A 25,322-nucleotide genomic window follows, 5' to 3' on the forward strand; every position below is an offset into this window, starting at 1 on the left:
TTAGTTAAAGATAAATGATATTATATTATATATAGCCTAATATAAATATATTATATACATACTAACACATAATATGTTAAAATCTTTCTATCTCAGGTCACCCACCTACAGTACACTGATCTCAAGACCAGCTGACCTTTGACCCCTTGGACCATCCGGCTCCTTTTCTGGGGCCCCAAAATATAACAGCGTCCTGAGGGACGTTCACGCCGACACCATCTGTAGGTGCAAACTGAGCAAAGTTTTTTTTTATATTCTTTGGTACTTTTTGTATCAATGGAGTACCAGGACAATGAAGAGCGACAGGAAACAAGTGGGAGAGAGAGAGAGATATAGGGCGGGATCGGGAAATGACCCATGGTGGACACAAACAAATCCCTGTGGGCACCTAGACTCAGGTTGATACGTATGCTCTATAGCCAGCTGCACCACAGTGCCCCCTGTCAGTATGCTCCTGGACATACCCCTTCATTTAATTAAAAATTGAATATGTTGACTATATTCATGACATATAAAGTAAACTATTTCAAGCCTTTTTTGTTTGAATTTTGATGATTACGGGCTTACAGTTCATAAACAAAACAGGTATGAAAAGTAATGTCAACCTTCAGAAAAAATAAGTCAAAACGTTCTAAGTCAATTTATGCATGTTATGTTGGGGCTCCTTGAACACGATTTAATCCATCAATGCGGTATGGGGTACTTTTGTGGTACTTTTGATCCTGCTGGAGAAGGAAATCAAAATCTCCATAAAGTTTGTCAGCAGAGGCATGAAGTCTCCTGGTAGGCGGCTGCATTGAGTCTGGACTTGATACAGTAAAAGACAGTGGACACCAGCAGATGCACCCCAAACATCACACTGGACTATAAGCAACTTGGCGGCTGTGCCTCTCCGCTCTTCCTCCAGACGCTGGGACATAGCTTTCAAGATGAAATTCAAAATTGCTCCCATCTGAGAAGAGGACCTCGGACCACTGAGCAATGGTCCAGTTCTTTCTATCCTTAGCCCAGGTACGACGCTTCTTACACTGTCTCTGGTTCAGGGGTGGCTTGACAATGGGAATGCAACACTTGTAGCCCATTTCCTGGACACGTTTGTGTGTATTGGCTCTTGATGCACTGACCCCAGCCTCTGTCCACACCTTGTGAAGCTCCCCCAAGTTGTTAAATTGTCTTCACTTCACAATCCTCTGACTGGGAGATTTAAGGCTCAGGAAACCTTTACAGGTGTTTTGAGTAAATTAAGATCTTCTCAGGTTGACATTTCTGTTGTAGGAACTTTTAATTCTGATATAGCTTTAATTCTTGAAATAGGTTACTTCATATGTAATGAATATATGTAGTAAAAAAAATGATCACTTTTTGAATTAAATGAGGGCGTAAAAATGAATATACTGCTTGAGGCTTTCGGCATCTACTGTATGGATTTCATTATCATCTGGGTGACCAAACATCAGTCCTTGACCAACATCAATACTGAAGGGCTCAGAGTAGCCGACGACTCATCCCCCATCATGATGTGGTACCAATTTGTGAAAATGTGGGTGAAATGCCATTTTTAAGGATGGTGGCATCTAACTTTGACGCTAACAAGCTAAAGCTAACCAAGCTAAAGCTAACCCTCCCAATTCTGACCCCTTATACCCATGCCAATTACTCCTTTGTCACTTTTGGGAAATAGGCTAGTTGGTTCTGCCCACCTCAATGAGCCATGCTACGCTAGGTTAATGTGGGTACTTCCGACGGAGTTACTGCACTCACAGAGACCAGATGCGTACATATCATCTTATCTAACTCTGGGGGAGACAGTGAATAAGCTCATTTCCCATCCTTAAAGTATGTTTCAGTGAGGCACACTTTCAAGCCAATTTAGCCATCACCATACTATAAGAGGCAGATCTGGGGGCGAGGACTGCAAGGCAAATGCTCTCACAAACAGGTTGAATCAAACGTGATCACATCAGGATAAGCGGCATGTTATTTTGACTGAAGCGTGTGACTCCTCTACATTCACTCTCTCACCACTGACCACTTTTCAGGGTTAGTTTATTGAACAAATCACAGTGGCGTTCTCACAACTACAGAAGGCATGATCAACTCTATGGTTTACAATACAATCTACAACCCAATATTTTACGTGTCTAAAGAAGAAACCTGTATCATCACAATTTATTGTTCAGGCACTTAAATATGCACTCTTGTAGGTAGAGACCGGAATGTTTAAAGCAAAAAGGAAGTCCCCAATATGGGGTAGAGTTAACGTTCGTGCTCACCAATGATTCATGCATTAGCAACACATTAATTTAATGCTTTATGAAAACACTCGAGAAATAGGGTCTGCTCTATTTTTTGCTGTAGTATTCTTCCTTGTGATTCAGTAGGAAACAAAACACATCAACTCAAAGACATTGGTTTAGTAATTCAGTAGAAAACAAAAAACACATCAATGCAACAGACATTTGTTTAGAGTTGTTTTCAGTGTGAAACATTCCTGAGTGGTTATGGATTCCTGCAGTTGTACAGTGCTGTGTTGTTTCATAATTTAGCTTATAGAAATCAGAGGGCTCGAGGTCATCTGCTATGTAAATAAAGGGAAATGTAACACTCATGCGAGCTTCCTGTTGTCTGTGGGATGGATGGATGGAAAACTCATTTCAGTTTTCTCCTTGTCAAAGCATTATTCTCCAGTAGTGAAATTCTTCTCTTCGCTCGTGTATGTCTCATGTCTTTCTTTGCTGCTTAGTGTGTGGGCTCCTCAGTATCCCTTCCGTGTGTGTGTGTGTGTGTGTGTGTGTGTTTTCTCATCTCCGTCCCCTCCTCTTTCCTCTTCGTGTGTGTGTACGTGTGGTCACCGGCAAGTGGCTCCGTAGATGACGAGCCTGTAGCCTGGGAGAGTGTTTGGAAGAAGACTGGGTTTTGGGTGGTGGTGCAGCAGACTGGGTTTTGGGTGGTGGTGCAGCAGATTGGGTTTTGGGTGGTGGTGGTGCAGGCTGGGTTTTGGGTGGTGGTGCAGCAGATTGGGTTTTGGGTGGTGGTGCAGCAGACTGGGTTTTGGGTGGTGGTGCAGCAGATTGGGTTTTGGGTGGTGGTGGTGCAGGCTGGGCTTTGGGTGTGGGGTCGTCAGCCATGGGATGCTTGCGTGGCCTGCCTCGTTCAGCCTTGGGATGCTTGCGTGGCCTGCCTCGTTTGCGTTTTGGGACACCGTTCTCCACGAGGGGTGTTGGTGTTGGAGCTGGCTGCTTTGCATGCACATTCGCCATATTGGCCTCAGCTGCAGACACGCTCTCGTCCACACACTGATGTTCTGCCGTCTCCGTGGTGATGGCAACATCTGAACATGGCTGCTCTTCCGGTTTCTCAATGTTGCAGCCCGGAACCTCCCCTCCCCCTGGAGTAGGGACCTCTTTGGGCCGACTCTCGTTCTTGTGTTCCGAGCTTGAGGCATCTACCGGCCCACTAGGGGAGATGTTCCCAGCATCCTCTGCCAGTGACTCGGAGTGGTCATCAGAGCTGTCCACAGCCCGGCAATTTCCTTTCAGATCTCTGCCATTGCAGACGGATGGTCCCTCTGTTGTCCCAGGATTGAGTGAAAAAGGACTGAAGGTGACTTTCCCAGCATGCACAGAGAATGTCTCCGTGGCGTCGGCAGTGCTCGGGGTGTCCGTCAACGCTGCCGGGTCTTTGGCCTCTGCATCAGCTTTCTCATCAGGTTTGCCAACGTTTTTCAAGACTGGGACGAGGAGCAGTTTCACAGGTGCGCCTGAGGATAAACAAAATAATAAAAAAGGGGGGTTAAACACATATCTTCTGTTTTTCAACCACTGGTCCGCAGCCCACTTGCTGGTGGTCCCTGACCATGGATTCAGTAATGTAGTTGCAATGAAGAAATCAGTATTTCAGTGGTTCGGAATTCAGTGGTGGTCCTGGGGTTACGCAATTAGTCAGAATGGTGGTCCCTGGTTCACAATCAGTTGAAAACTGAATGGGAAAGGGGGTTAACCCTTAACCGGTGTGACGGGAATGTTGGGAAATTAACATTCTAAAGAATATCTGGGTTCATTGAATTCAACATAGAATTTTAGAACCTTCAATTGTTGCGGAACTTAGAATGTTCAAAAACCTACACCTTTATCTTCTAACGAAACAACGGCAAAGACACACTAGAAGACAAGTAAGATCCAGTCACCACATGAGTTGGAGCCACTCCAAAATGTAATGAATTTATTCCCGTCCAATGCTGCCCCTTTCTATCAGGTTCCATGAAAACTGAACTTGTGATTTTTGTACGATCTTGCACACAGATGGACAAACAAACAGACAGGCAGACAAATGGTGTCACACCCACAATATCATTTCCTTGGTGAAGTGAAAAAGCAAAGCAAAAAAATCTAGTCATTATCTAAGCAGCGTGGTGACACTACCAATTAACAGAGGAATGCTAAGAAAAGACATTACCTAAATGGCTGTATTGAGGGGGCAGGGATTTCACCTTGAGTAGCGATAGCACCTTGTTTATATCTGTAAAAATAAAGCATTAAAATGGTATTATATACTGCAGTGTACAGTTTTTAGGTTCATTTTTGTGGGTGGAGCTGCTTTTGTAAAGCTAAGGGTCACACACACATTTAAAAACCTGTAGTAGTTATATACTTTTCTATATCATGCTCACACACACACACACACACTTAAAAACCTGCAGTAGTTATATAAGGGATAATGTATGGAATGCCGGTCATTATTGGGAAAATAAGTTCTGACAGAACGAACCAGACCCTGATGGGCAAGCAGAGGGGTCTTGCTTTGCCCTGAAGGGACTTATTTTACCGATAATGACCAGCGTTCCATAAAGGGGCTAGTTCATCTCACCTAATCCCGATGATGGAATATTCTGCTGTCCTTGTGCACCACTGTTGCTAGGTGATGACAGCTGGCTAGAACTGCTAACTTGCGCTGCTAACAAAACAACCAGAAGTAAATTAAATGGAATAAAATCCACCATCGCCACATACACTAGGGTTAGCAAAACTTGCTTATCAGGTAGTGGAATTAAATGACATATTAACCAAAGATTGTTAAGGCGGAGCAAGATATTTCATCAGGAGCCACTTCCGGGAACCCGGATCGCACGAGGGGGGGGTCAAAATCCCCCTTTATGCAGAGCAGAGGCAGCGACTGCTCCATTGAAGTCTATGGACATAGCTCAGAATTTCACCACATATGCTAAGGTCTTGGTTCTATAGAGTTAGGAATGTGAATTTCGGGCACATTTTCATGATCCTCAAACCCTTCTGAACATTTCAGGTACATTTTTAGCATTTTTGAGCAATCCAGTCTGGAGAAAATCAACCTTATATCAGGTGTGCGCCCGGTTATTTCTGCCGCTGCTGTTGGCGGTTGCAACTTACGCGTCAATGCGTCATCGACGCGCCTCTTTATGCAGACAGGATTCGATCCCCATTTCGCGCCCATAGACATGAACTACGACGAAGTATCTTGCTCCGCCTTAACAATCTTTGTATTAACCACGATTAAGTAGTTAATAGTGTTAAAAGTGTAAGGTTTTGCCTACCGTTGCTTCCCGGCGTCAGCAGAGCAGCTCGGAGCTCAGGAGAGTCTCTGGCCTTCACGTCTGTAAAACAGCAAAGCAAACTTTAACACACACTCCTGGTGACCATCCAGGCAACTAGATTTGGTTGGCTTTGGCAACCGAAACCTCATGCCTGGTTGCCAAGCTGTGATGAGCCATGTGAACAGCATTTGAATTTGCTCTGCAGCTCGGTGTGGCAATTCCCCAATACACAGTGATTTACAAAATACGATGGCTGCGCTGATAGCATAAGTATTACAGGAAAAATATGTTTTCTGGACTTTGTTTAATTTCACTGCAGGTTACGCCCCTTGGAAATGGTGTGAGCTAGGCTAACAGTTCTACCAACACCTCAAAACCTAATTTTTTTACTGCTTTTGACAGACCCTGAAACCAGCTCGGCAGGCCCACCCCAACCCCCTATGAGGGGTCCCCCTAAAAACCTGCCTGAGCGCCAGCTGGGTTTGAGGGTCCCCACGGCGGGCTCCACTCCAGTAGCTTCCTCTTCCTGGTCCTCGAGCAGCTGCTTCCTCTTGCGCTTCCTCTTGTGGCGTTTCCAGATGGCGAAGCGCTCGGTGAGCCAGTCGCACTCCTTGGCCGTGAGCTGCGTCTGGCTGGGCTTGTTGCGCTCGTTCTGCCTCTGGCGGTACTGCTCCAGCAGACGCTGCCGCTTGCTCGTCTCCTGCAGCTTCTTCCTGATCTGCTCCTCCGACTTCCCTGAGGAGGACAAGGCCATTCATTCTCTATGGCGAGTCTTAACAGTACACATGTAGTACTTTTTGTGTCCACTGGTGGTTGTTTCGAGTTTGCCATTGAAAACGGAATGAAATGTAGGCCTACCTGCCAACAATGTAGCAGCCTACCTGATGTGACAGATTGTATCGCTACAAATTACGCATTTCTGTCCTCTGATGGCTACTGTTTTAGAAGGGTATTTTGTGACCATAGCATAAAACTCTAATAGTTTGAGAACTTTAAATTATTTTTAGGATATTGCTTGTTCACAACTTTTTTTTTTCAGATTAGATTCAACTTTATTGTCATTCAGCAGAGTACAGGTACAGAGCCAATGAAATGCAGTTGACATCCAACCAGAAGTGAAACAGAAGCATTAAATACCAAAGTGCAGGTTGCGTACAGTATTCTGTGCAGTTATGTAAACGAGAGATTAATTATGTACAATAATATATATAGTAAAAGGGGGTCACTTGCGCTTCAGCCTGGTTGGTGCTCACGGAACAGGACACAGAAGTCAAAAGAGGAGAACCAAGGTCTAACTAATCAAGGAGTAGGACCAGAGCACACAACGCTTCTTCAAAGTGAGTTTATATAATTTATATATAATTTCTATTTATACTCTCTGTACATAGCCCTCTATACTCCTTTTCTGTCACAGACATGAAAACCTGTATTTACCTAACTATACATTGTTGTACTGTACATAATTAATAGGTATATTGCACATGTTTATGGGCAGATTATGGAATATGCAAAAATATATATATTGTGTAGTTTTGGGTGTTAGCAGTGCAAGGGCATTGATTAAACAGTGAGCTATTTCCATGTTGAACTGCATTTTAAATTGATATGGCATGATGGCAATATAAAATAAACACAGCTAACAATGGTATTAGATTGCAATAGCCTATGATTAAACGTAATGGATTCATTTTCAACTAAGGTAGACTGCTGTTGTTCACAGCACTAAGTTATTTACGGTTACTGACATACTCTGAGTCTCTGGCCCTCTCTTAGAGCCAGGCATAGTGAGCTGGCCCTCTGAAGAAAAGGTTTGAGGACCGCTGCTCTATATATCTTTTTACAGAAGAGCCTCCGTTTTTGAAACCCCATTTGATGAACACCCTAAACTTTGACAGAATCTAATCTAACCCTGGGAGAATTTTCTCTTTTTAATAGTTTACCAGCTACACATGTATTATTTAATTTGATTAGAGCTGGCTGAGCACATAGGCAGGCTTTCAATGCTGTAGGTCAAGCTACTGCTGGTTTGTCAGGGTCAATCTGCTGCAGCTAGTTCCCCGCTGAAGCGTTTTGTTCGCTTCATTTGCTGCAACAATAGCTTCCACTAAAATCAATGGAATTGGCTACACCAGACATGACCGCAGCGAGAACATTAAAACAAATTAGACCAGTCCTCCAAAACTATTTGTACGCTCCGCAAATGGAATACTTCAGTTACATGCCTGGTGCAGTCTGCAGTCACTCACACAGATCCTTACCGGACAGGTCTGAGATGGTCTTGATGTAGACGGACTGCGTGTCACGCAGGGCTGCCTTCCTCCTCTCCAAGCTCCTCTCTCTGGTCTTCAATGCGCCAATGATGAGCCGTGCCTGAGAGAGACACAGGAAACAACAGTCAAATACACATGCTGCCTGTTGCCCTAGGGTGACACTTAACACTAGAGCTGCCTACAATTTCAAAACTACTAGAACTACCAAGGCGGTCCGTTGGAATTTAAACTCAAAATTTCACCAGCAGAACTATTTTTCTTTTTTTAAGACAGTAATTTTTTAAAAAAAATGACGCCTCACGGCCTTTCTAGTGTTAAACAAGCAGACCCGCCACATGAATGTGCAAATGGAGTTGAGGAGTAGGGCTGCACGATATTAGGGAAAACATGCGATAACATTATTGAGTACTGCGATAACAATATAACTTGCGATATTTAAATATACTGCTCAAAAAATTAAGGGAACACTTAGGTTTTCCATAATTGTTAAAACACATATATTGAAACCTTCCACCCTTTTCTCCATTCTCAAACTACATTCACAGAATGTCTGACAGTTCTTGCAAAATAAAACACTCGCCTCAAAAGTTTTACTTGTGCTCAGAACCAAACAGTGTCAGAGTACCGATTCAGTGTATGATTGAAGTGTTCCCTTAATTTTTTTGAGCAGTAGGGGAGGGGTAAATGTATAATTACAGAAATAAATTTATAATTTTCTACATAAACAATATAAAATATTATGTAGCCTAGGCTATATATGGCCTGATGAAAGTGGACAGCTAAGAGACCTACTGACTAGGCTATCGAAGTTGTGTGGAAGATCTGCTCCGAGAAAATCCTCGTAAAAGACGGATAGACAGCCAATCTGAACACTTTTGCACCAACCAGCGGAATATTCCACATTGCCAGCCTTCGACGGGCCTAGCAAAAAAGCTACTTAAGCTATATCGCGGCGGTCATCTCAGTCTGTAACCTCATACGCTGCGCATCCCACGTTATTAGGCTACCGGCACGCCGACTACGAAAGTGAAAGTAATTGGGCTGCAATCGCACAGTCCAGGCTAAGAAGTAGGCTAAACAACTTTTACAAATAACGAATCCTTATTAGCCTACCTCTCTGCTGCTGTCTGGGGCTTTTGCTAAATGCAAATCATGAAATTACAAGCCTTACAGTGAAAGACTATATCTTCTAATATAACGATAACGAAAGAAATTGTTTATTTTAACACGGTGGAGAAGGACACATTTGGAGCTGTGTTTGTAACACGTCATCCTTAATAAAAATATATATAAAAATATAAAATATCCCATATAATATAAAATATCCCATATAAAATATCCATATAAGACGTGCTTTTCCTTTTAGTCACCAATTCCTCTTCATCCAAGTGTAACCTACCTCGCTTGACTCACTATCTTCAGCCATCACGACTTAGCTCCCGCCTCAACACCTAAAACACCACGCACCTTAACTGGTAGGGGATCGACGGGCTTCTAGGCCAGCATGACGGCATCGGTTTGGTAAAATATGTTGACATTCAGAATGTGAATACACCATAGACTGTATGGAATGCGCACGGCACAGAAAATGTATTGAAATTTATCGAAAATTAAGTCATCTTTGCGGTATGTCCATCGCAAGCGTTGATATCGTGATAACGATAGATTCTAGATATATATTGCAGCCCTATTGAGAAGGTGTCGGATGTCTGGCGTGGGACGGATGGCAGCCTACCTGGTCCAGGATGTCCTGCTGGGTGACCTTGAGGTTGCTGATGCGCAGCACCTCTTTGAGCCTCTTGAAGCCGTTCTCCTGGACCACGCGGCGCTGCCGTTCTTTAATGATGTGGTTTAGGGGCTCCGGTGTGGAGAGGACCTTTGTGCCCCGCTCTGAGGACTGCTGGATTTCAGGACCTCTGTGCATTGTCCCGGTGGCCTTGGGAGGAACTGCAGCTACATTAGCCTTAGGTATTCCAGAATCCTGTTGGGATGTTCTATGTGATATGTAACTAACTTGAGGTGTTTCAGAAGCCTGTCTGGAGGTTCTAAATGATGCGTTACTAGCCTGAGGTGTTCCAGATTCCTGTTGGGATGTTCTATGTGATATGTTACTAACTTGAGGTGTTTCAGAAGCCTGTCTGGAGGTTCTAATTGATGTGTTACTAGCCTGAGGTGTTTCAGAAGCCTGTCTGGAGGTTCTAATTGATGTGTTACTAGCCTGAGGTGTTTCAGAAGCCTGTCTGGAGGTTCTAATTGATGTGTTACTAGCCTGAGGTGTTCCAGAACCCTGTTTGATTGTTCTAGGTGATATGTAGCTAGGCTTCGGTGTTCCCAAGACCATTGGTGGAATCACCACAGGGGCAACGATCTTCTTCCTCTCTTTCACCAACGTTCCGGTGATTTGAGTATCCAGCTTAGACATTCCAGCGATTTTAGAACCCTTTCTGGACAACGTTCCGTATGATTTGTCAATAACCTGAGGGAATGCTGCTGCAGCGGTCTTAGCACCCCCCACAGACATCTTCACCTCCCCGTCAGAAGCCTTTGGCAGCTGAATCAGCGTGAACCCCCCTGGCAGTGCAAGAGAGGAGCTCGTGTTCTGAGAAGGGTTCTGGTCCTCCCCGAGCGCCTGCGAGTCCAGTGCCTGCGGTTTGGACTGCTCCGAGGGAGGGCAGATCCTGAAGGAGAAGGCTCCGACTCCAGGCAGGGTTCTGACGGCTGCGGAACCCTGAGAGATGCACATGGTGCTCTTCCCTGACAGCGAGAAGCGCTTGGCTACGACAGCTGAGGCGTCTGGAGTGACAGGAGGAGTGTCTGGGTCTGTGCTTCCGTCCTGAGAGGAAGAGGAGTTTTCTGGCCAAGGACCACTGGGTGTAAGGAAGACACTCTGAATGCCTGTTCAAAAGACACAAGCACAAGTAGCCGGACATTAACATCTGACACCACGTCCAATGGTGTGACAAGCCAGCAATATCAGATCAATAACATGAATTTTAATCTAAAACTAGTTCATTTTCAATTTATTCCATGACATTTTAAAGGCCCCTACGCTAATCTAGTGCAGAACCACTAGATCAGCTTTAGAATCAGCCTCTCACTTCAATTCAACTCAGTTACAACTCATTTACAATTCTGTTACATTTTGGTTAATTCAATTAATTTCAATTCAATTCCCAAATGTGTAATTCAGTTGAATTCGAGGCCAGGCTTGTGGTTGTGTGATGAATCCCACTGAACTGACCTGGAGCAGAACCTAGGGTGGGTTTGGGCCTGATGGCCTGGAGCGGCTTCAGGGGCACTAGCTGCACCAGCTGGCCGTTGGGCTGACGGTAGAGGGCACCCTTCTGGGTGCTGCCCACTGGCTTCAGCATGACCTTCTGGGCGTGGGTCACCAAACCGGCAGGGTCAAGGGTTGATTGGGCAGGAGGCGTGACTCCATCGGGAGAACCAATGGGGATGTAGAGAAGCTGAGAGGCACAAGGTTCTTTTGGAGGAGCATCAGCTGAAACAAAACATGAACAAAATCACACACTGAGATCTATACATTGTATATGAAGATCAACATCAATGTTAATCTAAACACTGCAGTTTTCTATCATTTACCGTACATTGTAACAGCTAATGTCTTCATATGTGAGTATAATGGCTTCTAGAGATCTGGTTCTTGAGTTGGTTCCGTTCAGAATTCTGTGAACTAGCCCGCATTTCCATCAGTCTTGAACGGAACCAAGAATACCTCATCAGCAGAGGGTCTTGCGTCCATAACTGAACTGTAGAATGGCACGCCTACTTCAGTTCACACACACTCAACTACAATAACTGCCAGCTCCAAACCAACTTTTCGATTTATTTTTGGTCAAGAAACTGTTTAACATCTGGAGCGCGAGTTCTCCGTTGGTGGGATATGTCTATCTGAGGAAAAATGCTTCTTAGCAGGCATCTTGACCGCTATTCTGGGCTGCATGATCAGGCATCTGAATAAATTGGGATGGACCAATAACAAATAAGTTGACAAATAACAACTCCATATAGAATGTTAGAACAGACAAAGCCTAAATAATGCAAAGCTGGAATCATTGCTTAGATTGCTGAAACAACATACACAGCCAGCCATTTATGTTTCCATCAGTAGTTTCTCTCAGTGGTCCTACAATGACAAATGTTACACTGAGACCCACTCACCCAGTGGTTCAGGTGCCCTCTCTCCCACGGAGGTCTCTTGGGTTTGGGAGGACGCGGCCGAGGAGCTTAGAGCCTCGGAGGTCTTTCTGACCGCTGCCCTCTCTTCCACAGAGGTCTCTTGGGTTTGGGAGGACGCGGCCGAGGAGCTTAGAGCCTCGGAGGTCTTTCTGACCGCTGCCCTGAGCCTCTCTTCAGCCTCCGTCTGAGGTAAGGTCACCATCCGGCCCGTGACGAACGCTGCAAGCCGATTGGCTGGATGCAGTGCTCCCATTCGACCCAGCATGAGTCTGGCTTTTGCATAGTGTTTCCCGTTCACCTGAAAAACACAAAACATCAGCTTCAAGAACACACCATGATCTGCCTGCTACACATCAGAGCTGACCAACAATAGACTTGACTTGGTTAAGCCTTTTTCTATGTGCAGTTTCTGAGCTGCTATAACCTGCTTCATTTAATTTAAAATAAGAGACCATTACTTATCGTCCACTCAAACTCACCCAGAGCTGAGATTCTGCCCTCCATGGGCTGGTAATATTAAAATGTATGTACATCTACCCAGCCATCAGGCTGTCTATTTATCTAAATTTGCTCGCACAACAGTACAGATACATATTCGCATTAGCGCGTTTGGTCCTGAGGAACATCACCCGCTGTCCTGAGGTGCGTTCAATTTGGCAAACAGTGGCGAACGTTCATTACGAACATGTTTTCTCTGAACAGTCAAATTTGAATGACTTGGTATTAACATTCCATTGTCATGGTAACACTTTGTCCAGGTCACGTCAAGCTCCACTGTATGCTCGTGGAGAACTACCTCCTCAGACTGTTTGCAAATGTTTGCCAAAAACTCAAAGCGCATAGAAACTTGTTAGCAAACATTCGCCTATGTTTGCGAATTTGATGTTGATCTGGTGTTGCTACGCTTGGCAGGTGTTTTGCTTGGCAGGTGTTTTGCTAGGGGTGCACGCTTGGCGCGCTTGGCGCTTGGCACCCTGGTGTTTTGCTAGGGGTGCACGCTTGGCACCTCTGATGTTGCTAGGAGTGCCCATCTCGGCACTTTGCTCCACCAGTTCCTCGGCCAACTGTCCCAAAGGAACATTCACAAACAGTTTTCTGTTTGCCTTGATTACTTGGCGAACCTTTGTGATTTATTTTCTTACTGAATGGAATATTCACACAAAATCATTCAAATGAAACAGTTTCAAGGAAACAAAGTTGTTGCCAAATAATCTTTTTGTTCAAATAATCAGAATGAATCAGCATTCAGCAATTACCTCAACCAGCCTGTTGGGGGAGCCACTGGGCCTGAGCTTGAAGGCCTTGAGGTAGCCAGGCTTTGGGGGCTGTGGCGGCTGGAGCTTCGGTTTCTTCTGCGACTTCTTCTCCGCGGAGTCGTCACTGTCATTATCGATGTGTGAGATGCTGAGCTTGTAGGTGATGGTGGAGTGGTTCAGACCCTTCTGCCGGTCGGTGGATAGCAAACGCACGCGGTAGAACCCCAGCCGGAACGACGGCGTCAGTAGGTTTAGTTTCAGGCGCCTGTTGAGCGCGCTCAGGACCAGGTTGCGGTGCGGTTCCCAGTTGCACTCGGAGACGATCTCCAGAAGCTTGGTGGGCTGGGCCTCCGTCTCCAGCACTTGCTTCTGGGCCACTGCAACAGATAAAGCAAACACATTCACACATAAAGCACAAAGTCTACCTCGTTTTGAGACTCACACAATGTAGGAATTCGTTTAATTATCAATGGACTAGGTACCCATTTAGTGATTATTATTAGTGTCACTTAGTGTATATTATTCAGGGGGTACCCACTATATTACTCATTATAAGTCAGTGTGGCATCAAAAGTTTAAAGCATTTTTTAAGGTAAAATAACCACATTGTGTTCCTTTAAATTGGATTTAATACTGTTAACTAAAAACATATTACTGTGTTTTGTTTTTACTGTAGTCTAACTATAAATGCCCAATTTGTCCAAATGTCTGTGTAAATGACATTGTTTGGCTGTCTACATAAAGGCCAAATGAGAAAGTTGATTCACTACTCCACACAGATTACTTTACATACATCCATGTTGGTGGAATGAGTTGCCCAGTGCTCTCCGTTCCTGTGGTAGTTTTGGGTCGTTTAAGAGGTGTCTAAAGACATTCCTCTTCAACATGTACTTAGTTGTTTTATTTTCATTAGGCTATTAATTAATTTGACATTATTGTTTATTATTGATATTCTCCTTAATGTAGTCTTAGCATGTCATTGTTTTTATATTATTGATTGAATGGACATAATTGTTTTATTATTGCCTTTCCCCTCATTTTCATTGCTTATTTTTATTAGGCTATTGATTGAATTGATATTATTGTTTATTATAACTATTCTCCTTATTATATTTGACCAACATTCTAATCTGTTCCCTGTTCAATTTTAAATATTATTATGTTGTGTTGTATTTATGTGTCGCTTTGGACAAAGGCATCTGCTAAATCCATAGCCATAACCATAACATTACTTCTAGGATGTCCTAATTAAAAAAGATCCTACACAATGTGACCAATGCTGGTCTGTGACAACTCAACAAAATCACTGGTGTTATGATGTCTCACCTTGCGCAGACTTCTGGGAGGGTGCGGCGTCTAACTTGCCTACAGAAGTCTCAGGAGACGGATGAGCTTTCTCCTAGGAGAAGAAGACAATCAATGTCACTAACATATATGTTAATCACAATGACACACACTCAAACAGTGTCTCACTTCTGCCCTGTTGTAAACACTGAATGTGGATTGTGTACCTGGGGCCTTGACATGTTGTTGAGAAACACACACACACACACACACACACACACACACACACACACACACACACACCTGAAGACATTGAGTGTCTCACTATGCATGCTGGATGTGGCATGCTGTCGATGGAGCGCACACACACACTTAAGCACATTTGAGGACTGGTGGTCACCTCACCTTTGCTCTGTCGGTCACGGCGAAAGGTAGGATGTGCATCTGGGGCGGCGGCATGCTATTGATGGGCCGCACGCGCGCACACGTCATCATGCTGTCAAAGTACATGTACACCGGACTGTCCTTCTCCACCTCATCCACCCTACGACCACCACCCTACAAGAGCACACCCCGCAGCAACACATCACAGTAGGCAGGGACTAATACAATATGTGACCAGTATACACAATGAGAGTTCAATTTAAATGTTGACCAAAGCTAACCACATGATGACAGTGAAGTAGGTGGGGGGCTAGCATACAGTAGATGGGAGCTAGCAGAGAGAGGGCTTCAAATATTAGGCCACAGGTGAGAGCACCATAGAGTTAAGTAATGATAAATATGTGCATTACTCTACTCTAAATCAACACAATTGACTGTGATTGATTATGAAAAACACTGATTAACATAAAATTACTACTATGTAATTTGAACTAATTAAACTAATTAAAATTCTGGAAGTCAGATATGATCAACTAAGCACTCACAAGGAGTTTAAAGACGCTCTAAGCGATGTTGGGTAACGTCACTTCTGTTGACATTCAAACAAAACAGAGAGCTAGCGCACTACTCCCTCCCCCTCCCTCCTGTGCAATTGAAACTTTCCTAAACACGCATCTCCTCGGTTATTGGCTGGAACATTTTATGTTTTTTTTTTTTACAGTGTATTCAGGGCACAGGCAGCTAGCGGATGGTGAGGCGATGTTTGCTGTATGTGACAAAATGTGTTTTAGCTTAGTAACATCACTTAGAGCGCCTTAAAAGTACAGAAGAAGGTAACTCTTACATTCCGACAAGTTAATATTCTAGAAACATCCATGCTTCTTACCCTGGGCTGGGATCTGCTGGCTGGTTTGGAGAGTGCTACTGAGAGGACAGAGGTCCTGTCTGTGTCGACACGCTGCCTCTCCGGTCTGTACAGGGGCTCAGGGTCCGTCTCACTGGCTCTGCCCTCCCACAGCACACGCACACGCTGGCCTGGGGATGGCCTGGGGCTCTTATCAGCGTCAGAGATGGCTGGAAGAGGGAGGGAGGGATGGTGAGAATTTGAATTTCCCTTGAATTTCTCCTTGGGGATCAATAAAGTATCTATCTATCTATCTATCTATCTATCTATCTATCTATCTATCTAGAGTTAAGGAGGAGAGTAGAGAGGGTATCTGGTTTGGGGATGATGATATATAAGTTTAAGTTTACTGCTAAATTTGTTGATAAGTGTTGTAACATATAAACACACCTAATGGGCATATATTACAGGTTAAAGCTTGATTTTTGTTGGAGGGGGTCTTTAAAAAGACAGTGAAACCGGTTTTCATGTTGGATTGGATAAGGAGAAAACTATGTTCATTGTATTTTAATGAACATGAGGCTGGAACTTAAAATACAGTTCTACACATTTTTCACACTTCAACACGTCTGCAGACTTACGGTAAGCCAGTAACTTCATCATATCTGCAGACTTACGGTAAGCCAGTAACTTCATCATATCTGCAGACTTACGGTAAGCCAGTAACTTTGGGTCCTCGTCGGCGGTCTTCTCTACGTGCCGTTTCCTCCACCCCTGGGCGCCGGTCTTGGTGTTGTTTTTGGTGTTGCTGTCGGGATGAGGCCTCACGAGCAGCACCCGGTGCCTGAAGCACGCACACTCGAACATGCACTGGGGCCTGCGGCAGTGTGTGGGCCCGCGCGGCTCCCTGGTCAGGCTGAGACACACACACCCCAGCCTGCAGCAGTCCCTCTGGCACGGGCCCAGCACGTCCGCCGTCGTCCAGCTCACGCGGTCCGCCTTCACGGAGCCCTGAGAGGACACAGAGAGCAGGGTCACTCATTACAGTACATCAATGTAGGAACTCCCCTTTACATCACACGTCAATTGTGGGCAGCCGTGGCCTACTGGTTAGCAATTCGGACCTGTAACCGGAGGGTTGCCGGTTTGAACCCCGACCAGTAGGCTCGGCTGAAGTGCCGTTGAGCAAGGCACCTAAGCCCTTTTCATCACATGTCAATGTACCGTGTACCCATTTAGTACCACTTTGTCTGAAACAGATGAAAAGGGTCATGGTCCTACCCTACGACAACAACATTACGATACTAGGAATTCCAAGTGCAAAATGACCATTTCAGACTCTCCATTCTCCTCGTTGTAAGTCAATGTGCCATTAAAAAGAGTTTGAAGTCATTTTAAGGTAAAAGAAGGACATTGTGTTGCAATAAGTTGTAAGACTATAAGGAAAAGCCTGTGTGTGTGCTTGCGAACTACACCAGACTAATGAGGCACATCTTTATGAGTCCTGTGGAGAACAACACAGCAGTAACTGAGGAATCTAAACAAATATGAAGAAAACTTATACTAGACAAGAATAAAGACACTTTGATGGTAGTCCTTTGAGGTGGAAGTTATACTTGTTCTGTAGTGACAGCCTCCCTACACCCCACAGTGTTTCTCACAGAATTGAATTCCATTTGTGGTGGTTGGTTTGCAGAATTACCTTGAATACAATAGTTTTTCACAAGTTGATATTGCGGTGGGCTGCCACAAATAAGTCAATGTATAGGAAACACTGCCCAATCACTCTCCCATAATGACTCACCTGTGCCGTGAGGAGCACGCTCAGAGCGACGGTGGCCCTCTCTGTGGTGATGTAGGTGTCGGTGTGTCCACGGCAGAACGCATGCTTCTCCAAGGCCTGAAGGTGGCGCTGTGACACCGTGAAGCCCGTGTAGCGGCTGACGCCTAAACTGGCGTCCCGCTTCAGCGGTGCCTTGCCACCAGGGTGCGCTCTGGAGCCCCACGACTGTGACACGCCTGGAGACATGCCGCCCGGGATGGGACTGTGTTTGAGTGAGTGGACGGGCACTTGGTGAGAATTAGGGCCAGGTTTAGGACTTGGCTTGGCGTTACTGGTACCAGCTGGCCACGTGGGACTGCGCGTGGCCGCTGTTGGCCTGGCGCTGGTGGTGGCGATGGCGGTTGCAACGTGGCTCTTGAGCACGCTGTCTAAGGTGCGCACGTAGCTGCTGCCCCTGGAGGGCAAGCTGTAGGCCACGCCAGCGGCAGCTGCAGCAGCGGCCGGGTCGGAGAAGGAGGAGAAGGTCTCTGCCCGCTCACTGATGCTCTGGCCTTCACTCTCCAGGTACTCATCCAGCAGCTCACTGCTGAACGCAGACGGCACCTTCACCGCTCTCTCTGGAAACACACACACAGACACAGAGAAAGAGTAAAGAGCATGCTAAATACAGACAGCCCTGACATCTGAAACACACACACACACACACACAGATCAAGGCACATAGATAACACTCTGCATATATAACACTCACACAGCTACTTTTTAAACAAACACATCACTGTGACAAACACCATTGCACTGCAAAGCTCCCATTGAAACACAACAGATCTCTGTCTCTGAAATCAACACAAACTGTTTTTCTTTTCATGAATTGTTTGCTTGCAGCAATGGGCCGACTCACCTTGTGGTGGGCCAGAGGGGAGGTCTGAAGAGCTGCTATATTTGTCTCTCCAGCCTTTTATCTTAGTGAGGTCATTGGTCTTCCCTGTGCGCGAAACAAATGGAATGGTCCCTTCTGCATAGAATGGTTTCACAGAAAAACAAACAATCAACTTCCAGGTCCAGCAGACCAAATAAAACTCCCATAATAGATGACAACATTAAAACTATATATTGGTGTCTGTTGATGGGGAACTCAGCGGTGATACTGACTGAATGCTGTCTAGCCTGAAAACAAATGATGATCTCCTCTTCAGTTTACCCCTGTGTCCAATTAAAACACTCGCCAGTGTTTTATTCCATTCCATACATTTATATTCACCCAAGTAGCCACCTGATGTCCTCTTTCCGTCTCCCCATACATTGCACTATACATTGACTATCCATATATACAGTCACACCACAAACAGCCTATCAATTCTTTTTGCAATTTAAACTGAAAACCCTTACTTTTGCCATTTAAACTGACTATCCATACATTTGCAATACAAGCAGAAGGGTGACATCACCCTGTCCTTACCTGCACAGGATTGTGGGAAGGGCGGCAGGGGCAGGGCCACGCCCAGGTACTGCAAATCTATAGCCACTTCAGGATCCACCAGATTCAGCTTCAGGCCAACTGGAGGGAGAGAATTGAAGCACCACAAATGAACGCTTACATTCATGGCATGTGAGTGATGGTGTGCTGGATTATTACATAAAATGTTACAGCAACAATCTACAATCCTTCTGAAATATGACATTTGAACATTTAAATTGAGGATAGAGACCGAAACCTTATCATGAATAAAATCCTCGATAAGGAGCCAGAGCGTGCGCCACTCCTCTACCCTCTCTGGGTGATTTACCAGTGGCCTCAGTATGCACTCTGTTTAAACTCAACAGCCAATTAAATCCCCCTGCTCCTGTGCCCCTGGAGCAATGTGTTCATTGCTGGAATCACTTGGTCTAAGCCACTTCCTGAGGTAGACCAGTACAAACACCTGAGATCTTTTCAGCTCACACTGCATAGACAGACAAAGGGCCACAAGGAGTAGTTTACTAAATCCTATGGGTCCAATAAAGTCATGGAGTACACCTTTAATCAGTCTAAAGGCACGAGGAGGTGCAGCACTATGTGTCCATAAAATCATGAATTACACCTTTAATCAGCCTGAATGCATGTGGAGGTACAACACTATGGGTCCATTATCAAGTGGACATTCCATTCAACGTGTAAGCAGAAAACAACACATTAGCACAGACAATATCAACAATGGGTGGCAGATATATGTGTGGGAGTGTGTGTGTGTGCAAGAAGTTTCTTGGAGAAGAATTCCGAGGATGGCCTTGGTGTTTTTTGCCCCCACCAGCACCATCCTGTGTGTGTGTGTGTGTGTGTGTGTGTGTGTGTGTGTGTAACAGAAACTGATAGAAAACTGATGTTGACTTACCCTGTTGTAGAGCAGGATGGATGACCTGTCTGTGTTTGTTAAACCCCAGATCCAACAGCAACACCTTCTGCAGCTGCACAATACTCTCCTGCTGGACCTCTGGACCTTCTACACACACACACACACACACACACACACACACATACATACACACACACACACACACACACATACACACAGAATAAGAGGAACGGAGAAAAAGAGTGAGCTGTCAACAGGGGAGGAAGATGTCGACAGGCGATGGAAGAAGAACAGGTCTGATACGCTTTGGTCAGGGGGCTACAAATAGAGCCGGGGGTTGTTCCTACCTCCAGTAACTTCCTCAGGTTCTGTTGCCCTGGTTGCCACCTGGACCTGCAGGACAGGGGGGCACTTAGATGGAGGCGACGGAGGTGGCGGAGGCAACGGAGGCTGTGGGGGCAACGGAGGTGGCTGCCTCTTCAAAGGCACATGGGTATCGTGAGAATCCTGCAGACAACACACACACACATACATGATCATGGATGAGTCTCAGAGAATCGTGTAGTACACCACTTACAACTTCAGAAAATAAAAAGGTAGCAAGCTACACAAAAGAGGAATCATGAATCATCAGAGGAAGTGTTGAGAATGCAGACAGACTAAACCACAGGTTCAGGATCAGCAAGTGTATACAGACGTCATCTACCATTTACCTACAATTACGCTTACATTAATTAATTTATCAGAAACTTTTATCCTAAGCGACTTACAGCGACAAGAGCAAATGTTTGAGGCAAGTTGTGAAAAGAAATCACATGAATAGTTTTTTGTGTTAATCAACAGAACAGAAAAAATCTACACATAGAAAGTCTACTGCAAGGGAAACAAGTAACTTTGCACAGTACTGCATTTCTCATAAGCCTTGGAGACAAGGTCTCTGCTCATTACCTTGCTAGAGAACGAGACAAACAGCATGCCCTCTACGTCATCCACAGCTAGCTCACAAGCCAATGGTTCCACTGGTTCTGAAGGTGCTTCTGTGACTGCGTTAGAACCCCTGGCATTCTTCCCGCTGCCGGTGCTCTTGCGCCTGTGGGGGCGCATCTTTGGTGTTTTCTGAGAGGTCAGTGAGGGCCTTTTCATCACCCGAGGTGTTGAGGTGAAGGTGCGTGCAGACACTTTGGAAGCAGTGGCTCGAGACTTGAACTTAGCAGGGACTTGCTTCTTTAGAGAGGGGGCGCTGAGTCGGGCTTTTAGAGGCCACTGAGTGGACTCGTCGTCACCGTCGCCATCGTGGCTCTCGTCGTCCGTGCAGAACATCTCTTCGGTGCAGTTCAGGCCTCCTGAGAGTCGCGAGGAGTCATTGCCTAATGACCGCTCTGAGAGGTGCATCCTCTTCTTGAACACCAGAGATGCACCGAGTCCGTACTCGGCAGAGGAGGGGAGAGATGAGCGCTTTTTAGCCCTGGGGAAGTCAGAAGAGGAAGGCTTGTTTAACCAAACACAAAACACTACTTTCAGAGGCAGGTATCCCGGGTTCAGAAAGAAAGTCCTGCCGTGTATGGACCCTTTCAAGAGAGTTCCATTATCAGCATCATAGTTGGCCCCACAAGACTTCCTTTTTAACATTCCATATGTTATCTTAATGCAGAGGAAGTAGATTGGGGCCCAAATAGAACGTTCAAGCATTGTTTTTGTTTACCTTGTTGAAAGGGTCTATTCAATCTGTCTATGTGCTTAACATAGGCGATATCACTAATTTGCTAACCTAGCTGGCTAATAAGACTAATAATGACTAATAAGGATTAGCTGGTAAATGGTTAAATCAAATATGTCACAGGAATTCTTTACTTCCTGAATCTGGGAGGTCCGCTCTAACTACTTTGTCATCAGTGGATTTACACTCTTTGCAATATCAGTGAAATGGATTAAAGGAACATGCCACCTTGTGGGTTAGACCAATTAGCCTATAGCTAAAATGCATTAGCCAAATGTAATGTAATGTAATGTAATGTAATGTAAAAGGGGGCTGTAGGCTAACTGGACTAACCCACTTCTGGTGAATTATGCTAAGCTAGGCTAATGGTGTCAGACTGGGTTATTGCAAACACAGAGACAAGAAGGGTATGTATCCTCCTATCTTACTCTGGGGTAGACGGTGAATAAGCTTCTTTCTCAAAAAGTTGACATGTTCATTTACAGTGAATATCATGTTTGTATCAATTGCCTGCCGCTACGACAACAAGCCAACTTACTATCTAGCCACCACCCACTGCATGTCATGTAGGGATTTTGCTTTGCAGCAAGCGCACATATATGTTTGATATATTTTTCTCCTTTGAAAAAGGACAATATAACATCACATTGCTTAAATAACATCAGTTGCTTAAATAAAATGTTTTTGTTTTGCTTAGCCTCAGACGCAGGAGTTGTTGCTATGAGAGATGTGCTCATGCCCACAGAAAGTGTGACTGAAATGTGCCCTGCCCTCAATCCTGATAACAAATTCACTACAGAGCCAGCAACTGTCTGGTATGTTGTGCTTGTGTGTTGCGTGGCGACCCCTCTTACCACTTGTTGCCTTTGGCGTGCTTGGAATCGGGGGAGAGAGAAGCGCTGGACTCATGAGCGCCACCTGGTGGTAACTGCATGAGCTGGTCCGACTGCATCTCCTCATGGCGGAACTGGCTGGCGAACGGGTTGTGCTTGATCTTCAGCTTGATGAGCCTGGGGTTCTGGTAGCACGAGACAGCGTAGAACTCCGTCTGCGGGAACACGAACGTCTGCGTCTCTGGGCTGTCCAGGTCGACCGTGTTCCTCCCGTAGGGGTCAAAGGGCACCACGTGCAGCCGTGGGATGTACCGGTGGTTGGAGTGCAGCACAACAAGGCCGTCGTTGTTCTGGAGATTGCTGGTCAGCTTCACCGCGCGGAACACTACCGGATCTTCCATCCAGACCGAGCCCGTGGTGGGTGACGATGGGTGCGTGTAGACACGGCCGCGCGCCTCATGCGTCTCACTCGGCCCGCATGGCACCCGGCCCTCGACTGTCCAGCGGTACCGCTGCTCGTCCAGTAACTGGAAGTCCATGACGAGGAAGTAGAGGCCGCGGGGGGCCAGACCTGTCAGCCTGTAGCGGCAGAAAGGAAACATGCGGCGCCCCTTCCTTGTCAAGAGCATCTCCGTCTCGATGCTGTGGAACTCCTGCCACACTGAGTCGTTGTCCAGCATGACACGGATTTCACTGTCCATGTCGTGTTCCGAGGGCCAGAGAGTGCCACTTCGGTTGGCCATCTTAGATTTAGTAGCAGATGCTAATCCTTGGTTATCACAGTGCTGTTTTTTTTGTCAGTGGCGTAGCAACACCAGACAGAGGAGAGAAAAAGGATGAGAGGCACACGTCCTACACCTCTTCCTCATCACCTGAGACAGTCATGTCTCTGAGTCTGTTGTCTGTGGCTGAAGCAGAGAGCTGAGTGGAGTGTTTTTAATGGTGCTTCAAAGCTGCACACAGCTTCAGCTCTGGACTACAGATCTGAGGTCCTGAGAGGTGTTGGTGACTCATTCTGTAAGAGGAGAGAGAAAAGATACAAACATAAAAGAGTAATTAATGAAAATCAGTTTACAGAAATGTCAGATAACAGCTTTGACCAAAGGCCTACATAACATTGAAACAATGTGTAGGCTAGATGTCTGCATTATACAGTTAAGCGCTACAAATAGCATTAATTAAGGCCAAGTGTAAATGCATACACGCTTAAATGCAAAGGCATAGTGTGGGAAATTACCTCTAACGTGGAATGCTTTTTCCCATTCATACACCACAATTAAATATCCAATACTATGGTGAATACATGTTTAAACAACTTAATTTCTTGGTCAAATTTGTGGGACCCTAACGCACTGGAACCATATCACCTATGGCATACTCTAACTGAGGTTCATGTGCCATTTTCAATGGAGAGCAAATATCGATATAATAGTCATTGGGGGAAAAGCTTGCTATAAGCGTATAACAACATGTAAACATGGATTTCTCCTAATTTCCCTTTACCCTGAGGCTCATTTATGACTAATTTAGCGCCGAAATGACAGTTAAACCAATTTCGTTATTAGACGTTATTAGAAGTTGAATACTGACATAATAAAAGAATATGTTCGAAAAGCCACCAAAGCGTAGCTAAAATTCAAAACACAATTCAGTTCACTTCCTGTTCGACTGTCAAGCCTCTCCACTTCACGACTACGCTAGGCCTAAAGTTGTGTTGACGAAGACTTGGTGAATGCAAGGTCACGGGCTCTTAAAAGCGAGTTGCAATCAGTCAATTTCAGCAGTGGTCACACAAGTAAGTTCTAAACGTATCTAATGTAAACCCAATTAGATTTCCCATCGAAACCCCAACACTGGCCGCGTAATTTCGTCGTGTAGCTCTTTGCCAGGCCCGCCCTGGAGCTAGCCAGGTGTGGTCTAACTTTTTAGTCCAGAATATCACCGCGCTTCGCCTTCCATGCCCCTATTTCTCTCTACATGTTGTTGTGGGTACAAACCAAATCGAACTGTTGCCTATAGTTCTCTCGCTGAAAGGTCTCTTGACTTCTGTTCTTCGACGAACACCTCCAACTCAGCAATGGAGGCCGCCACTCGCAGATCGTGCTTAGGCTGCAAAGGCCAGTCAGAGCGCATGCACATCAACCTCAATGGCGCGTGTTTCCTCCTGCAGTGCCGCGATTGGAGCGTGAGTCCATCCCGTGGTGGTCACCACCACCGAGCTCCACTCGCCCACACTCCAAAGTCCGTCAAAAACTCATGCATACAAACCGTGTGTTGCTTACCCATAAACATGTCTTGTGGATTAAGTTGTCGGAAGTTCAAATCCTTGTTATTTTCTGTCGTTTACAATCTCACGGGCTTTTCGCCGTGCTTCTCACTAGCAGTAGTACTAGGCACACTTCCACCACTCTTTCTCGCTCACACTCACACAGATCACACACACATCCGTGCTCACAAGGAGTGACGTAAGAAGCACCATGGCGGCTTTTCGAACAATACGCAGGCTCCCTCCAGAGGTGACTCGTAGGCTACCACTTCATTAGTGACCACTAAGCGCTGCCTAGGTCTTTCGAAGTGAAGCGTTAAAGGCTTCAACAATACAACACATTTTGTTGGTGAATGGCATCCCATATTATGACCATGTCTTAAGTAGACGACACTACAATGTAGGCTACGTTTGCGTTCAGAAATCGTCAAGTGGCCAAAAGTCGTCGGTGAGGATGAAATAGCCTAGAGAAGCTACACACACACACACACACACAGCGAACTTGTGTCTTCCATTGGACAGAACAGGACAGAAAGTGTGAGTGTGGCATATTAAAATGTGTTATCACTATACGACAGTAAAA

The 25,322-nt window shown here is 45.4% G+C and overlaps 1 protein-coding gene across 4 annotated transcripts; it reads right to left on the reverse strand.

Annotated features, from left to right (window-relative positions):
- Window positions 1-2,029: 2,029 nt before the first annotated feature.
- On the reverse strand, window positions 2,030-24,928 carry magl (MAX dimerization protein MGA-like). 4 transcript variants are annotated; one of them, XM_048251086.1, is made up of 23 exons: window positions 24,756-24,928; window positions 22,495-23,488; window positions 20,872-21,388; window positions 20,271-20,430; window positions 19,963-20,070; window positions 19,050-19,148; window positions 18,492-18,605; window positions 17,612-18,207; window positions 16,521-16,818; window positions 15,850-16,037; window positions 14,985-15,137; window positions 14,622-14,694; window positions 13,296-13,672; window positions 12,201-12,337; window positions 12,022-12,119; window positions 11,081-11,341; window positions 9,575-10,734; window positions 7,828-7,939; window positions 6,035-6,304; window positions 5,570-5,629; window positions 4,867-4,953; window positions 4,456-4,518; window positions 2,030-3,760 (listed from the first exon to the last, which is right to left on the reverse strand). In XM_048251086.1, exons 2-23 carry the CDS (start codon window positions 23,214-23,216, stop codon window positions 2,802-2,804), a joined length of 6,612 nt encoding a protein of 2,203 aa, XP_048107043.1. In that variant the 5' UTR covers window positions 23,217-23,488; window positions 24,756-24,928; the 3' UTR covers window positions 2,030-2,801. The 4 variants fall into 4 exon arrangements, with proteins under 4 accessions (XP_048107043.1, XP_048107042.1, XP_048107040.1 ...); XM_048251085.1 differs by having other exon boundaries at window positions 4,867-4,950; window positions 12,022-12,337; XM_048251083.1 differs by having other exon boundaries at window positions 12,022-12,337.
- Window positions 24,929-25,322: the final 394 nt, after the last annotated feature.

This window comes from Alosa alosa, chromosome 8, assembly GCF_017589495.1.
Source record: "Alosa alosa isolate M-15738 ecotype Scorff River chromosome 8, AALO_Geno_1.1, whole genome shotgun sequence".
NCBI classification, from domain to species: Eukaryota; Metazoa; Chordata; class Actinopteri; order Clupeiformes; family Clupeidae; genus Alosa; species Alosa alosa.

What these genes read in the sequence shown, in the direction of transcription:
- magl (XM_048251083.1), bottom strand. Translation starts at nt 23,216, where the DNA reads ATGGCCAACCGAAGTGGCACTCTCTGGCCCTCGGAACACGACATGGAC. An exon ending in CCCCTCTGGCCCACCACAAG is followed by an intron (nt 18,208 to 18,491) that starts GTGAGTCGGCCC and finishes GTGTGTTTCCAG; the next exon opens with AGAGAGCGGTGAAGGTGCCG. An exon ending in GACCATCTCAGACCTGTCCG is followed by an intron (nt 6,305 to 7,827) that starts GTAAGGATCTGT and finishes TGTCCTCCTCAG; the next exon opens with GGAAGTCGGAGGAGCAGATC.